The 16,316-nt window shown below is 44.2% G+C and overlaps 1 protein-coding gene and 1 long non-coding RNA gene across 3 annotated transcripts in view; both read right to left on the bottom strand.

Annotated features, from left to right (window-relative positions):
• CACUL1 (CDK2 associated cullin domain 1) overlaps positions 1-2,872 on the bottom strand; it is a 50,863-nt gene extending 47,991 nt beyond the window's left edge. For both annotated transcript variants that reach the window (XM_074907824.1, XM_074907823.1), the window contains exon 1: positions 2,413-2,872. In XM_074907824.1, the coding sequence (XP_074763925.1) occupies positions 2,413-2,716 (304 nt within the window). In that variant the 5' untranslated portion in view covers positions 2,717-2,872. The remainder of the gene's footprint in view (positions 1-2,412) is intronic.
• A 6,741-nt stretch (positions 2,873-9,613) lies between these two features.
• LOC141961521 (uncharacterized) overlaps positions 9,614-16,316 on the bottom strand; it is a 45,065-nt gene continuing 38,362 nt past the window's right edge. The window contains exons 3-4 of the long non-coding RNA XR_012633771.1: positions 10,169-10,265; positions 9,614-9,805 (exon numbers count right to left, since the gene is read on the bottom strand). This is a non-coding gene — a long non-coding RNA (uncharacterized LOC141961521). The remainder of the gene's footprint in view (positions 9,806-10,168; positions 10,266-16,316) is intronic.

The following is a 16,316-nucleotide window of genomic DNA, read 5'->3' on the forward strand; positions in this document are numbered from 1 at the left end:
CTTATTTTCTCCCTTATGGCCTTTGAAAAATATTTTTCATAACACCATTGCTCTAGAAATCTGTAACTATGACTGAAGCTTATAAACTGTAAATAAAGGTTTATTTTTAAGTTTGCGAAAATGTGGGAAATTTTCTTAAGGTGCTTTAACTAGAAGAAAAGCTATTAAATGAACTACACATTATTATATTTGATTTTAATTCTCACTCTCACCTAAATCTCAAGGAAGGAGAATTGGATTTGGCCCCTTAGAAAGATTTAAAGGGTTTCCATCTAAACTACTTCCTTCATTATTCTGCCAACTGAATTAGACCAGACAGCTTAGTCTGCAACTATGAACATGAACAAAACCAACGCACTGCAAGTAATCACACAGGCACTGGATTTTTTGTTTTGGGGGAAAGAATCAAGAGGGAGAGACCCATCTGAATATCAGAGGCACTCCCAATTTATCACAGGACTGTTGGAAACCACGTGTCACGCACATTTTTGAAGGTCACCTGTAGGATAACCTGTCTAAGACAAAATCTCTGCATCGTGAAGCAAGCAAGGCATGAGTCCTTACTCAGACAACTCAAGTTCTTCATGCAGCAGAGAACAGACAACTTTCCCATCAAGTTTAAGGCTGACAATCAGCTTCTCTACACATGTTCTGCCATTGGTAAGAGAACAGGCAGGAGGGGATCTAGCACACAGCATCATTGCATTTTTACATCAAAACTGACATTCCTCCCTTTTTCTATATATGAAAACTAAACAAAGGAGATTAAGGGATCCTCTGCCAGAGCCAGGATTAGAACGGGCAGGATCCCAACTCAGCTCCTGTACTTTCTCAGTCCATACAACTTCACTGGTCTTGTTCTGTTCATATACATGTGTCATGAAAGTTATCCACAACACAAAGTTGCAGAAAAGTTCTAATGAACTTAACTCAGATAATTTTGTATTTTACAGTAATTTTAATCTTCTTTATAACAATACTTAACATCAGTAACACAGATGTTGTGTTGGGATACCAATGCTTGTGAAGTGAAAAGAAGAACTCAAAAACCACACTCTAAGGAAAAAAAAATCATGCACTGCTGCTTCTTCTCCCCCTCAGACATAAATTGCAGATTAGCTGGAAAGTCACCTTCCCGTTTGGTGAAGATCCAGCTTGAAAACTACTTTCATTCTGAAATAGAAGGAAAAACTAAGACTCTAAATTTCTGGATTGGGAATTCAAGAGCTTAGTTTAGCAGGGCCGAACGACATTTCATTTCGGCTGTCTCAAGTGTTTACGAGCCACCCCAAGGTACCTGGAGCCTTGACAAGCAAGGCAGGCACAGAGCCAGAGAGCTCACAGAGTCTGGGAGCCTCAACTTCAAAGCAGCCAGCCTTGGCAACGTGCCTAGAGCCATGAAACCCGGGCTACCAGAGAAGCAGGGACCCTGAAGCCTGAACTTCCAAGCTTCTGATCAGCTCTGGAGCTGAGCTGCTGAGAAGCTGGACAGGCAAACTAGCCGTGAGGAAGGCGTGGAAACAAAAAGCAAAAGACAAAAAGTAGTGTGTTTCCCATCAAAATTTTATCATGGCAGTTACAATGTCATACTTCCAGGAATACTTTTAACTAGCCAAATCCAAGTTTTCTGACAGCCATTAGAGAAAAGAACATACTTTGCCCAGAGTTGTGACTTCTGGAAATAAAAGCAGAATTGAAATGAGAAGAAAAAAAAAAAAAAAAAAATATTTCCTTCCCTGCCCTCAACCTTAGCTCAGCAAATCAACAGCCAAATTTGCCATTTCTGTTAAAAGCTACATACAAAAGATGATTTGGAAATTGGGAGGGGGGGGTGGTAAATTCATCTCCAGTTGGTCTCATCAAGCCTGTGCAAGACACCTGCCTCCCAGGGTAGCACACCAGGGGCTCTGCACAAACTGCCACCCGCAGTGGTGTCAGTTTGTGCAGAGTGTCACAAACAGATTTCACCCTCGGGTTTGGCCGGAAGAAAAAGTCTTCAGGAAAATATGACCTGAGCTAAAAGCTGCAGGAAAAGCAATAGTGCCTCTGTAGAGCCGAAAACCCTGCCTACACTCGCTCTCCCAGTTCTACAGCCAGATCTACCACATCACCGTGCCGTGACAGGAAAACAGCAGCAGAAGTTGGGGTGTGTGCAAGAAAGGTTATTTTCTCCCTCCAAGGCTCCTTAACCCATTAGATTTCGCTCCGAGAAGCCTCTAGGGCCAAGCCTCACGCAAAGGACCCGCCGTAGGACCGAGCCCAGCGCGGCCACAGGCGCGGGAGATGCGGGCTGGGGGCAGGGAGCGGCGGAGGAGCGCAGGCTGAGGAGGGAGGGGGGGACGGAGCCGCCCGGGGACGAAGCCTCCCCCATACGCCCGAGGCCCCCGGGGGGACGGCAGGGCGGTCACTCACGGAACTTGGAGGTCGAGGCGTTGATGTTGATGGCGGCGGCGATGGCTCCGGCTCCCCCCTTGCCCGCGGCGCCCCCCGGCTCGCAGCCTCGCAGCACGCCGTTGGCCTCGGGCACGGCGGGGAGCTCCGGCCCGGCCGGCGGCCCGGCGGTGGGGCCGTGCAGGAGGCGGTCACCGAGCGGCGCCACGGCGGGGCCCAGCAGGTGCCGCCCGTAGCCGCCGGCACCCCAGTTGTTGTGGTTCTGATCGTCCATCATGGCCTCGCAGCCGCCGCCGCCCTCCTCCTCCATGCTCTCCTCCTCCATGGTGGCTGCCTGCCTGCCGGAGCGGCGGGGAGCGAGGCGAGGCGGAGCGAGGGATCACCGCCCGCCGCCCATGGCGGCCGCTCTCCGCCCGGCGGAGCTCGCCGCGGCACGGCTCCGGGCACGGCCCGCGGCCGCCAGCCCAGGCTCCGGCCGCACAGCGCGACACTTTGCGACAGGCGGAAGACGGCGGGCGGGCCGAACACCGCCGCGGGGCATGCCGGGGAGTGTAGTCCTGCAGGGCGGAGCGGCGATTGGCTGGCGCCCGGAAGAAGGCGGGGCCGGCCGCGGTGCATCGTGGGGCGGCCGGTGCTCCGTGCGCCGAGGTTCTCCTTTCCCGGTTCCTCCCAAGTCCGGGGATTCATTTTAACTGGAGAGGGGAGGCGGCAGCGCGTCCCGGTGTTGGCTTCCGGTTCCCGCTGAGGGGAGAGCCGCGGGACTGCCCCTCGCTCCCGGGCCTTTGGCTACATCCCCCTCTAGCGGGAAAGCGCCCCACAGGCAGCGGCGTCCCGGCGGGTGACGGGCACTGCCGCGGCGAAATGTCCCTCAGAACAACACTGAGAGGCGGCTGTGGGTGTTACACCGCGCTTCCCGCGCTTAGGCACCAATCCAGGCTGGGCCATGCCTGGATTCGGGGCAGCCCCAAGAGAAGGACTTGGGAGTATCAGTGGGTGGAAACTGACCGTGAGCCAGCAACGTGCACTGGCAGCCCAGAAAGGCCCCGTGTGCTGGGCTGCACCCAGAGCAGGGTGGGCACAGGGCCAGGGGGGGATTCTCCCCTCTGCTCCGCTCTGTGAGACCCCCCTGCAGGGCTGGGTCCAGCTCTGGGGCACCAACAGCAGAAGGACACGGACCTTCTCGAGCGGGGCCAGAGGAGGCCACGGAGATGCTGGGGGGGCTGGAGCCCCCCCTGTGAGGACAGGCTGAGAGAGTCGGGGGGGGTCAGCTGGAGAAGAGAAGGCTCCGGGGAGACCTTAGAGCGGCCCCCCAGGGCTGAAAGGGGGGAAGGACTCCTGATCAGGGGTGTAGGAATAGGATGAGGGGTAACAGTTTTAAACTGACAGAGGGGAGATTTAGATTAGATCTAAGGAAGAAGTTCTTCCGTGTGAGGGTGCTGAGGCCCTGGCACAGGCTGCCCAGAGCAGCTGTGGCTGCCCCCTCCCTGGAAGGGTTCAAGGCCAGGTTGGACGGGGCTTTGGGCAACCTGGGCTAGTGGAAGGTGGCCCTGCCCGGGGCAGGGGGGGTGGAACTGGATGGTCTTTAAGGTCCCTTCCAACCCAAACCATTCTATGATCTGTAAAGTGCCTGCACAATGTTGCTATTTTACAGTGTTTCTTTTCTCATGTTAATGGAAAAAAAGTCCACGGAAATAATATATAAAACCATTTATCTTGTTAACAACATGACAGTTAAAAACAATTTTTTAGTAGTATTCAAGACTTCAGGTAAACTTACTTCAGGTTTTCTTTGCATTTGCAACTGGCTACTGCAATGGAGGAACAGAAATGAATAGTGGGTTTTTACTGAAAATAGATTGCCACTGTGTGGGTTTTGCTCTTGCTTGGCAAACAGAACAAGTGAAAAACATAGATAAGAGCAGAGGTGCCTAGCCTTCTTTCCAGAATGTCTCTTGAAAAGTAAAAAGAGTGTCATTTGTTTTGCAAATAGAAATACTGATTTCTATTTTAGCATGAGACAAAATTGTCCTGTTTTATAAAGGCAGAAGATGCTGCTGATTTCACTGCACTGTGGAACGGGTCTATCTGGAGTTGCTTTGATAAAGGCAAGCGATAACAAGAATTTGTCCCTATTGCATTTTTGCCTTATATATTTGAACTAATGGTGTTTTTTCTTAGATGTAAAGATCACATTGGGATAAAACAATACACAGTTCTCTCCATTTTCTATCTTGGTAAACACCAGTGAGTCAGTTGATTTGGAGCACCACATGTAGATCTTAGACGATGGATTCAGCGTATTCAGACGCTTGCTTTGACTGTTGATTTATTTCTATCTACACCTTAACCGTCGCTGGAAAGAGGACACAAAGGACATTTTTGTTCACTTCTGCTGCATCTCTACATTTACTGAGTGGGATGTCTAATATAACATTAAGTATCAGTAGCATCGTTTATAACGGATATTATACTTGGAAAGCTAAAGCAGCACACCATTTTTAACTTAGGTAAGTGTTGCAGTTTTCTGGTAATCACAAAGAAACATAAATTAAGTTTGCATATCTTCACTGCTTCAAGAAAGACATGTTTGTGTTCTCAGCGTGCAGAGCAACTCTGTCGTAGCCTCCTATTCACCCCCTTCCACTGATCTCAGTAGTGGGTCTCAAATTCTTTGCCAGTAACTGAAAACACTGTGACCTGAGGAGAAATCAGGAACTTATCCTTACCAGCATAGCTTTATCTTTGTTTTATTAATTTCTAAAGTGCTTATGTTAACATCTAAGAGCAGTGGAAAAGTAAGACAAACCCAGCATTTTCCAATTCTAGCATTTCTTATTTTCTGTTTCATACTCTCTTTTTGCACGCACCTATTTTTGTTGCCATCTCTGTAATTTACTGATGAGACAGGATCTTTTGGTTTTTTTTTTTCCATGATCTTTAAAGATATGTTTCCTTTCTAATCCCTTTGACAATGTTCCTTGCACTGTGACTACACTCGCTGCACTTCCTTGTGGCGGGAGTCCAGGAAAGCTTAGGAAATACTTTGCTGTGGAGTTCTCTACAGAGTCTCCTCTGTTGCCTTGCGCAACAAGCTAGCTCATCTTACAGATCAAACAAGAAGCTCTTTCTTGCCTCCCATAAGGCAAATGACAAGCTGCAACAGTCATCTATGGCTCATACCATTTAAACACGACTGCATGCTGATAAAAAGAAACTATCAAATACTTCATCATTAAAGCAGCACTTGTTTTTGCATGCACTTCAGAGACTTCTCTGCAGTGTTTCCTTTTTTCCTCGTCAGCATGTGAAGGTTTGACTCAGGCTTTAAGTACCGTCTTGGCAAAATTACATTTTGCAATACCACAACTATAATTATTTTCCATATTAGTTGAGAATACAATGTACAAATGCCATTCTAACAAGACCTGAGTATCCTCATGTCTCCATAAAATCCCTGGAGACTTGAGACTTGTCTTTACTCTTTACTGTAACTAGCTCATCAGTGGACTGTAGTACTTTCACCAACAAAGTAACATGCAGATGCAACACTTTCATTTTAGACTCCTGGATCCATATTTAATTACCTAGACAAGTATCAGAAGCTTTCATAACATTTACCTTTTTTTGGTTTTTTGGCTCAGCCCTTTTGATAACCAGGTCACAGCCACAAGCTTTACTACAAATTAAAAGGGAAGATCAGGGTTTCCTAACAGTACCCACGGAAAGTGTGAGCCATGAAAGAAGTATTTTCTACACAGAAATTTGAATAAAGGAGCTACAGGGGAGCTGTTCCCTCTGGGCTCTCAGAAGCAGAGCACTTCCTTCTGCAGGATGTTTTTCTTTTGCGTAGTTTCAATTTTATATGAACTTCTCTATCAATCAGGTAGGGGTATTTTCATTTTCCTTGGATATTTGTGTTTATAAAGCAGAATTTTTAGGTACCCCAATCCAGATGTTGCTGTACTCTATGTCACAGCTGGACGTGTGTAGGTCACAGTTAAATAATATATGAAGCCTGGCAGGAAAGGATATGCATAGTATGTTTTGTTTTATTTCCTGCTACTGATGATAAACATTATGACATGGATACAATTCTTCTTATTTTAAAACAGACCATTACTCCTTATTTCCCAAATGCCCAGTCCACTGAAGTCAGTAGGGAAGCTTTCATTGATTTCGATGGGATTTCAATCAAGCCCTAACACAGCACGTAAAATGCTTCCCAGATTTATAGCTCTGGTTCTAAAAACCAAATGAAAAAAGAAAATAATTCTGACAAGAAAGAAATATGAACACTAAGCAGAGCCTTAAATAGCAGTCTGTCAGGGGGAGCATGAAACATATCTCTTTGAATGGCAAATAAGACAGCCGCTTGCAGAATACTGGCGGAGAGCAGATAAACCAAAAGGGAGGTTTGAGTGCTCGTTATTTTTGAGACATATTTTGACAGTTTCTGAGAGATAACTTGCTCGAGCTCAGAGAACCGATAGTCCCTCTGCAGTCTGGCAATCTGTGGCATACCCCTTCCAACAGCAACTACCACTCAGGGCAAGCGGATTAGTGTAAAGTTTTCATGCAAATTTGCCAGTTACAGTATGGAGAGGCCACCCTTAGTGTTTCTTGGCTATATACAGTCTGCAAACACAGACTACATACAGTCTGTCTCATTATATTACAGCCTCTTAGTTGGTTTCTGCCTAGGGAAAAGAAAAAAAAAAAAAAAAGCTTATGTGATAAATCCTTGGGAACTAAAGGCTGTTAACACATCCTATGAGCAGTATCAGTTTCTGGGAGTTTAGGAGAAGGAAACACAGCACAAGCAGAAATTAGCTGCTGAGAGAGTAACGATCCCTGCATCTTCCACAGGCAGAAGAAAGCAAAGGAAACAGTATATACTGCAAACATAAGGAAATCCCAGCTACCCCCAGCGAGGAGGCAGCAGGAGCGTGCTCTTGCCAGGTGCCCACACGGTGCCTTGGGTGGAGAAGAGAAGCACACACTCGCCACACAGCCAGGGAACAGCCAAGTAAATGTAAGCTGCTGCTCAAAACCAAACACAGGTGCTCCAGACATGTTTGTTCTTTCTCATGCTCTTGCTGTGCAAAGCACAACAAAAATACGTAGTCAAATCAGATCATATTCTCCCGAAACTAATAAAAGAGTCATGGGAGACACACCACAGTCTGCTCTCTGTTACTGCTGGGTGCATATGCAAAAAACTCAGCTGGATAATTTGCATTTAGGGTAAATGGGAAAGTTTTACATTCGGTTGAAGTGCATACCTGCTTGTGTCCTTTAGCAAGTAAGGCTGTGTTCCTCCTCTCCAGCCTTACAAAGAGAACAGGACCCGGAACTGTGTGAACTGCCTGAACGCCATCATCAGCAACGTATTAAGAGCACAGTGACTACAATAGCATATCCCCTGACATTTTTTCAACTCCTCCACTAGTGGTCACATTCCCTGCATCATCTGTGGCTGATGTGAGGGCCCCGAGTGCACTGATCGGCTATAATTAACATGACCAGCCTCACCTAGAACCCCCACCCATAACCCAGCTGCCTTTTCATCCAGGAGATCCATTTAAGCTCAGAGTTTGAATTTCACTCCTTGCCTGTGCTGTGTAAGTCCTGTTACCTTTCTCTACCAGGTCTTTGCATGTTATTCTCTCCCTCATAAATTATTAAACAGGATTATTTCAAGGTCTGTGTCACTCAGTTCCTGGATCTGCGGATAACGCTGTATTTGGCCCATGGGAGACAGCCCTGCGCAGCCGTGATCCCTGGGCCAGAGCCTCAGCTGAACATGTGCTGGATGCTCTGTTATGTCAGTCAAGCACATAAAGCAACGCCCTAACCTGAGCCCTGAGGACAGCAGGATAGGTGATGTTTATCCTGTAACTTTACAGCACGTATATCTTGCTCATATGGGTTTGGTTTTGGTTTTACAGCACCAATACAAAGCACAGTTCTTTTAGCATAATTACACTACAGGCATTTTTGTGGCATGTGATGTGGGTTAATCCTAACTATGGGCATGACCAGACTATTCTGTCCCAGAAGCCAATATCAAAAGGAACTCATATTTAAATCATAAAATGTATTCATTAATAATCTCATTTTAGTTGTTTCTTGGGCCTTTGGTCAGCCAGTCTAATATGTCTGGATGACACTGGGCCAGTGCAAGCAATAGAAAGGAGTCTCTAAAGCTGTTCAGCACTTTACAAAACCAGCCACTGCCCTCCCTCCAGCACACGTGAAAAATCTGGAGTGCGATCTATTGGTGCTTGTGCACCACAAAATATGAAGACAACGGAAGACAATTCCCTACCACCAGGGAAAGCTTCAATCATCTGGAAGTCCAGGATGCATGCAGGCAACTGGCCACGACTCTTGCCCAGAGCGTGCACCATGTCTTGTGTGCAGTGACACAAAAGACGAGGGTTTGGCTGTATCTGAGCTCCCCATGGCAGCTAATACCATGCTGGAAGGTCACATGTGTTTGGGCACTGCATGACACCACCAAAGGCATCGCCAGTCAGGCTGAGCCATCGCCACGGGTCTGGGTCCGGCCGTGCTGCTCGCAGCACAGGGTCCTGGCACCATGTGGTCCTCACAGGGGACGTGATGCCACTTTCACGCAGCTTTTTTTCAAACTTGTGGCTGTCAGCCCCGGTGCTGGGTGTTCACTGAGGGTCCCCACCAAGACTGGCTCCATCCCACCACCACCCACGTTCAGCAGCTCAGCTGGCACCGGGGCCGAAATGGATACATCGTCTGGCTCCCTGATGGATTTAGGTTCTTCAGGAGAGGCCCGATGCATTTAATGTGGTAAAAAGCTGCGGAGGCTGTTTCACTGATGCTGTTTTTACAGCCCGTCATTAGATGACAGCCGGCTCCCCTGGGACCACGGGGCTGGGCAGGTCATCAGCCGCACAGGCACATCCAGCAACACGTGCTTATAGGGTAGCGTTTGGAAATCAACACAAAAGCCCCATTTTTATTAATGGAAAAGGAAGAAGCAAAACAGCATGTAAATTTTCTGCTGTTTCATCATGTTTTCTCATTTGACTTGCTCCATTATCTCCTGGTAATCTTCCGCCGAGCCTCCACCTCCGCTCGGGTGTGCAGGCTATTGTAAGCTCTCTAAAAGCACCCCATTTATCAAACAAGTGCTTCTTGACTAAAAGCAAAAAGGAAACTCTAGACTTCTCAGAGCAGATTTTGTTTATTGTATCATTAAGTATTTCATTTCTTTCTCACAGTGTATTCAGAGAATATTCCTGAGTCTGTGAAAACTTTGCTTCCAGTAAAATAAGGGCACATAATAGAATACATTAAGTAACTTTTTTCGGAGAATCTGCCAAAGCCTTTGTGCTTTAATCTTCGATGCAGGTTCCCCTTTCCATTTCTTTAGCTGAGAATGCAAATACAAACGTGTCAGGTATAAAAGCACAATAATTTTAGTAATTTAAAAAAAAAAAAAAGTGGAAAGGTTTTTGATATTAACTGATGCCAGTAGGATTTTCTCAGTAGCAAGGAACTTTGAAAAAGGGACATTACCAATATATTTAGGTATAAAAATTCAGGAAATAATGGAAGTTTTTCATAATAGAGTAAATAGAGCGAAAACTTTCGTTCCTCCCAGACCTGTCGTAGGTAAGTAACAGCAGCATTGTGCCAGTTACTGAGAGCCATCAATGTAACAAAACATTCTGGTTTGATTTTTCTAAAGTGAAAATAAAAAAAAAACCAGCATAAACAGTAATGGGCAGATCACCTTGTAAAGCCAACTGTCATTCGCCTAGAGGTGGAGCCAGTCATCTGCAGGGTTGAACACAGAGGAACGACATTTTCTGAGCAATAATGCAGGAAGACTGGAAAAAAAAAATTACGTAAATCATGTATTTGCTTGAATAATGGTTATATGTGGGTGATACATCCTCACCAGTAGCGAGCAGCAGATTACTGGAAAGTTTAGAATACATTTGTGATAGCCACGAGAGAATTTTTCAGGGAAAATCTGGGAAGGGAGACTGGGGCAGGAAGGAAGGATCATTCCACAAGCAAAAACAATATATAAAGGGGAAGAGAACAAGTAGCACCTCCCTTCCAGAGTAATGCTTTGCTGCCCTACCGTGCAGAGCCCTGCTACTGATTACAGTCTCATACAACGATTTTAGGCATTAGGCAGCACTTCTCTTGCTGTTTCAAAAATAGGCCTTTCTAGGACAGTTTAATCAGATGGCAGGAAAGCTTCCTCCGTCACATCTTTCATTTTCTTTCACATCTAAGACATTCTGGAAAATAATTTGCACAGCACATATCCGGCTGGTGTGAGCCACCAGCATGCCAGCAACAGAATAACTGGCGCCCAGTCTTTGTTTTGTATTAGATACTGGATATCAACTTCCTCATTATTGGTATTTTCTCAGAAAACAGAAAAATGGCATTTGTATTTCCTTCTGCTGGAAGATAATGCATGAATTCACCATGCCTTGGGTTTTAAACTGGACTGCTATCTTTCCATAGCTATAAGAGAGGAAATACTGGTCCATTAAAACTTCTTTTATCCAGTAAGCTATCACGGCGGGAAAGGCTTTAATGACAGTCTGTTGTGTGGTTTCTTGGTTTGCTTTCAATTAAGTAATTAAAGGAAGATCCACCCATGTATTCAACAGGACCCGGTGCCACTTCTCACTTTCCATTCTGCATTGTCCAGGTGTCCAGATGTCAACACCTGCTCTGATCCACGCCAAAATCTCAGCTGGCCAAACTAATGTCCCCTTGGTAAAATACTTTAGGGTGAAGGGAATTACACAAGTGCAATAGGTTTTACAGACAAACTTCAACACAGAAATAACAAATGCAAGAGATTTTTAAGCGGTATTAGTCAAGGACCAAAGATTCACAGATGCCAGCCTCCAGCCCTCGTGATTACTGGTCTTACCAGCACATCAAGTGGCCTGATCTTAATCAAACTTCACAATCAGTGCTCCAGCCTCATCCTCCTCAATCTGCTCAGAGCTTTGGCATCATTCACCACCCACAATCTTGTCTGGCCTGGCTTCTTTGCTCAGTGCTCTCTAATTTTCTTCCTACTTCTTAAGTTATTTCTTCCCTTTGGTCTCTCTTCCCCCACCGAGCTTGTGTTTGTGTCCCTGGCTTAACTTTCTCTCCTCCTCCCTTCCTTTCTGGCAGTAATACAATCTCAACATATCAAAAACTCTAAGCTTAACTTCAAAGAACGCTTTTAATTTCCCTTCAGACTCACTACCTTATCTCCTTCTCTTACCTCTTCCCTTGGGCACAGTCCCATCATCCCAGCTGGGTGCTGCCCTGGCTCGGACCTTCGTGTCCCACATCCTGCCATTCTTGGAAATTGGTGCAAGTAACATTTTGGCATACACCCTCTCTTACCCACCCAAAGCTGCAAGTCTCCTGAGCAGATTCTCTCCTCAGTTACACTGACCTTTTTTTCACTTCCTCTCAACAAATGAGGTCATGTTCCCCCCTTATCCATCAAACCAACCATGTTACTAAACCTTCTCAGTCCCCTCTTGAGTTTCTGGACCCCCTTCTCCCTCACATCAAACAGAAGCTTCACTTTCAAGGTTCTTTATGATCCAGTTCTTGTCTTTCATTAAGTATCAGGAAACCAGCTCTGTCCTCCAATCCGGTCAGGATAAAAGCCCTTATCTCCCACTTGTTAAAACACTCACTCAGGCACCTTTGTGCATTTTCCCAGGCACCTATAAGTATCTGTGAAACTATCCTCATTATCCTTAAAATTCTCCTTTGACATTATGTCAATAAAATCCTTAAGTGTTAGGCTGCCAGTGAGCTGAAACCCTCTGACTAGCAGTGGCTCATATTTCCTCCTAGTCCCTCCCTGCCTATACCCATTCATTACTTCTTGTCTGATAGTGAGATCTCAGGCTTTGAAGGACAGACGTTGCCTTTCTCTTTCACAGCCCACCCCACAACGGGGTCTTGATCCGTGACCGACTGCTGTATTGCAACAGTAGGGGAGTAAATCAACCCATAACCTTTTCCCATCAAAATTATGTTTCAAACTCTTTTCTAATTGATAACACACTTGTCCCAAGTTCACCACAGACTGAAGGAATTTAGGTGCAAACAACAAATAGGACATTGCATATTAAAAGGAAGCCATGAACCAGAAAGAACATCGATTAACATTATTGAAAACTAATTCTGACTTCATATGAGAATGAAAGATAAAATAAATACGGAACTTCCTGAAGGCACATCAGCAGAAAAGTGGTAAAAACATGCAAAAGAATTCCTGGGAGTTTTTAATATGTGCAATATTTTAAATTCACACCTTTGCTTCTGCCAAGTATTTACATCAAGTATTTGTAGACCTTATCAGGAAATGAGAATAGAAGGAGGCTTTGAAAGGATTCTAAAATTCCAGCACCCTTTAAATGTCCTCTCCTGATGTTGCAAAAAATATCAAATCTCATCCTGTTTTGTGGTTGTTCTGTGGTAATAAGTAACACTATCACAATATGCTTCAGGACAATTAGTTTCTCTGCTCTTGCCACTCCTTGCAAGCTGCTCCTTCCCTGAAATCAAGACTGATTCACCAGGACAGATTTTATTCCTAAATCAGAGACCTATCCACTTGGCTTCATAGTTGTCTCTCTTGAAGTCAAAGCTGAATTTAAAGAAAATATTCTTTCATATTCATATGGTCAAAAATATTGTTTTCCTGTTAGACAACAACTTCTAAACATAGATCTTTCCTAGGGCAACTTTTGTTGGCAGAATTATATTGGCAGCACAGCTTGCATAGCATTCCTGATGCTTTACTCTGAAACACTAGCAATGCCTAAGTCTAGAACAGAGGGACTGAGCTTTTAAATAGCTTAATTCATTCGAGCAATTTATTTGATATATATCAGCTGAAAATGTCACCCATAATCAAAATCATAATGGAGATGCTACAAAACTACAAAGTGAATGGAAAACAATGCAGGAGTAAACATAAACAAAATAAACTTTGTTTACAGTGAATAAAAGGACATGGGACAATAACATCACTTTATGTGTATTCATTAGTGTAACTTAAGGCATGTGGAAATTTTGCTACAAAACCCACTGCTGCAATGCCTAATTAAGAAAAGCACAGGGACTGCTTATTGTCACAGCAAGAAATCTCAGCTGAATCTAACCACCTTTCATACAGTTTTCTTCAAGCATTCTCTGTTGAGGTGCAATGAGAATTACCATATTGTGGTAAGCCTCTGTGTGCTGCTTTATAAAGAAAGTTAACTTCTATGCAAAAAAAAAACCCAAATAAATACATCACTATGGAGGAACTGGTTGAATTAGACAAAACAAATGGAATACTTAGTAATCTGTTACCTAAAGAAAAATAAATTTAAAAGATAACAAGTAGCCTGTGACGTGTATTACCTTCACAGACAGGAAATTACTTTAAATTCTCTTTAAATGTTTCTTCTGTGAGTGAAATAGGTAAAGAAAAGCCCGTATGACAAAAATAAGGGGAATTAGGTCAGCTTCTGGTCTCATCCATCAGTGTAAATGCAGCACATCTCCAACTCATACAATTCCAAAATCATTTAAAGGGATTGTTTTCAAGTCAATCTTTCATCGCCCACCTTTCTTTTCACCAGAGGCCAGAAATAGCACGTTATAATTTATCCTCTATGTCAAGCTTTGCAACAGCTGCCTCCTTCTGAGCCACTGAACTCAGTTTACTGCATCTGCTTTCAATGTACACACTGGAACCATATTTTCTCCATTGCATTCACCTGTCAAATATGGTTTAAGAGAACACGCTTCAGATAATGCTAAGAAATGCTAAACCCACAACTACTCCTGCGCTTAGAATTCAGTGTGTTTGTGAACTGTCTTGAAAAGCTGGCTGAACTTCACCGACCTTCAACACATTGCAGTGAACTAATGCTGGTAATTTATGGGTCGGATGCCAGAGACAAGCTGGCTGATCATTTTTAAATTTATAAAATTAGAAGTTGCCTTGAACGCAAGCATTCCAAATTTCGACCCCAAAAAATGGTGAAACCTTTCATGCTCTTTTTCCCGTCACCCTCTATTGTGACCAGCCTGGGACACTTACCTCAAATGATTTCCCAGAACCTTTCCCAGTTCCCAGGTCAGGATGTGAATCCCCTCCACACTCTAGCTATATGAAAATAAGACTCAGGCATGACAAGCCTTGTCCCTCTCCATCTTGACCTTCATGCTCTGCTCAAACCAGAAGAAAAACTTGGGTGCATGGGTCAAAAGTGAATGCAGTTTGGGCAGGGGCATGTTCTGGGCAATCAGGAGTAAGACTGTACCATGGCTTGTGCTTGCTATTTGGCATAGATGTAGCATACTTCCTTTTCTAAAAGCTGTTTACAAGATCCCAATGTACCCAGGCTGCTATGCACAAGTTCTTTCTTCTCTGCAACTTGCCAGATAGTCTCTCTGGCTTTTCACATTGCCCTAATGAAATTTATCCTGATCCAATCAGAACAACACTGGTGGAAGGCACTGCAATGCTCCTGCCATTTATTATTGGTTGTAGGAGACTACCTGGAAACATATGCCCAGTCCCAGGGCCCTTGCTGTACCAGGCACTAGAGAAGAGACTAATCTAGCAACAAATCTCTGCTCTGCACAATTTACTGAGCAGACATTGGACAGGATAAAAAGATCAGTCCAGACAATGGTAGAAGTCTCCTGAAGTTGAGCCTCACGGTACCAGGTTATTTTCCTGTTTCCACACCCTCAGATTCACAATTCCTGTATGAATGTGCACCGTAAGATTCAAGTAAATGGCAATTGGCACGTGGCAGTTTAAATCCCTTTATGTTGGTATCTGCTTCTTCATCTTTCAAAAAGTCGAAGCAGCAGCCAGTCCAAACTGGAATGCAACCAGCTTCATGTTGAAAAGGGAAGAATTCCCTTTAAGAGGGTAGTATCCAGCCTCAGCTTTGTTCAGCACCACCTCCTGAATAGCAAGAATTATGTTTGAAAGGTATGTTCTTTTGAGCAGCTCCTGAATAGGAAAAACTATAAGAGACTGCACATTTTTACAAAGAAAGGATGTGCTCTTCTCCATTTACTGATCCAATGCTCAAAGAGCACAGAAATCACCTCCTGTGGGTGCCAGGCTTTGAGAACAAAACAAAACAAACCAAACAAAAAAAAAAAAAAAAAAAAAAAGGATATTCTGGTAACTATGGAGAGGCTAAAAAAACATTTTTCTAGGTCACTGAAAGCAGGCAAAACACAGGAAATGTTTTCTATTGCCACTACACTCTCCTCTCTGCTCTCCCCAAAGCAGAAATAGTCTGTGATTCACTAGAAAGCTGCTCTTTCCTTGTTGAATCCTGAAAGAGAATATAATTGCTTTTTCCATATACCAGTAATGATGAGAGAGACCAAGATGCATTTTTTGTATAAAGCAATGTGTCATTCATTAAAATTACTACTGCCTGAGTTGGGGAGTTTCTAGCAGAAGTGCCATCTTCTCAGAACATGCATTGAAAGGAAGTCAGATAAATAGAAGTCGTCTCCTCTTACTACACCACACATCAAACTCTAGTTTGTAGCTTAACAAAACCTGTCTTTTAAGTTCTCATAGGAATTGTGTGTTTGTTAAAATACCAGCCCAAAGCTGGTGTGTACATTTATCTATGTATATATAATATTAAAAGAATTAATTCTCCATTAGTGACCAAATAATGAAATATTTATCGTTTATAATTCTTTGCATTCTAAGTGCATAGATTTAAATAATATTGGGCTAAACATTTACCATTTGTTACACCACTGTAATCAACAAATGGAAAGCTCTATTAGGCTTAAGAGGTACATTTTCAGTGGTGAAGGTAGGTAATGAGGAGATGTGGCCAGTGAAGGAAGCA

This window comes from Athene noctua, chromosome 5 (assembly GCF_965140245.1).
Source record: "Athene noctua chromosome 5, bAthNoc1.hap1.1, whole genome shotgun sequence".
Lineage (NCBI taxonomy): Eukaryota > Metazoa > Chordata > Aves > Strigiformes > Strigidae > Athene > Athene noctua.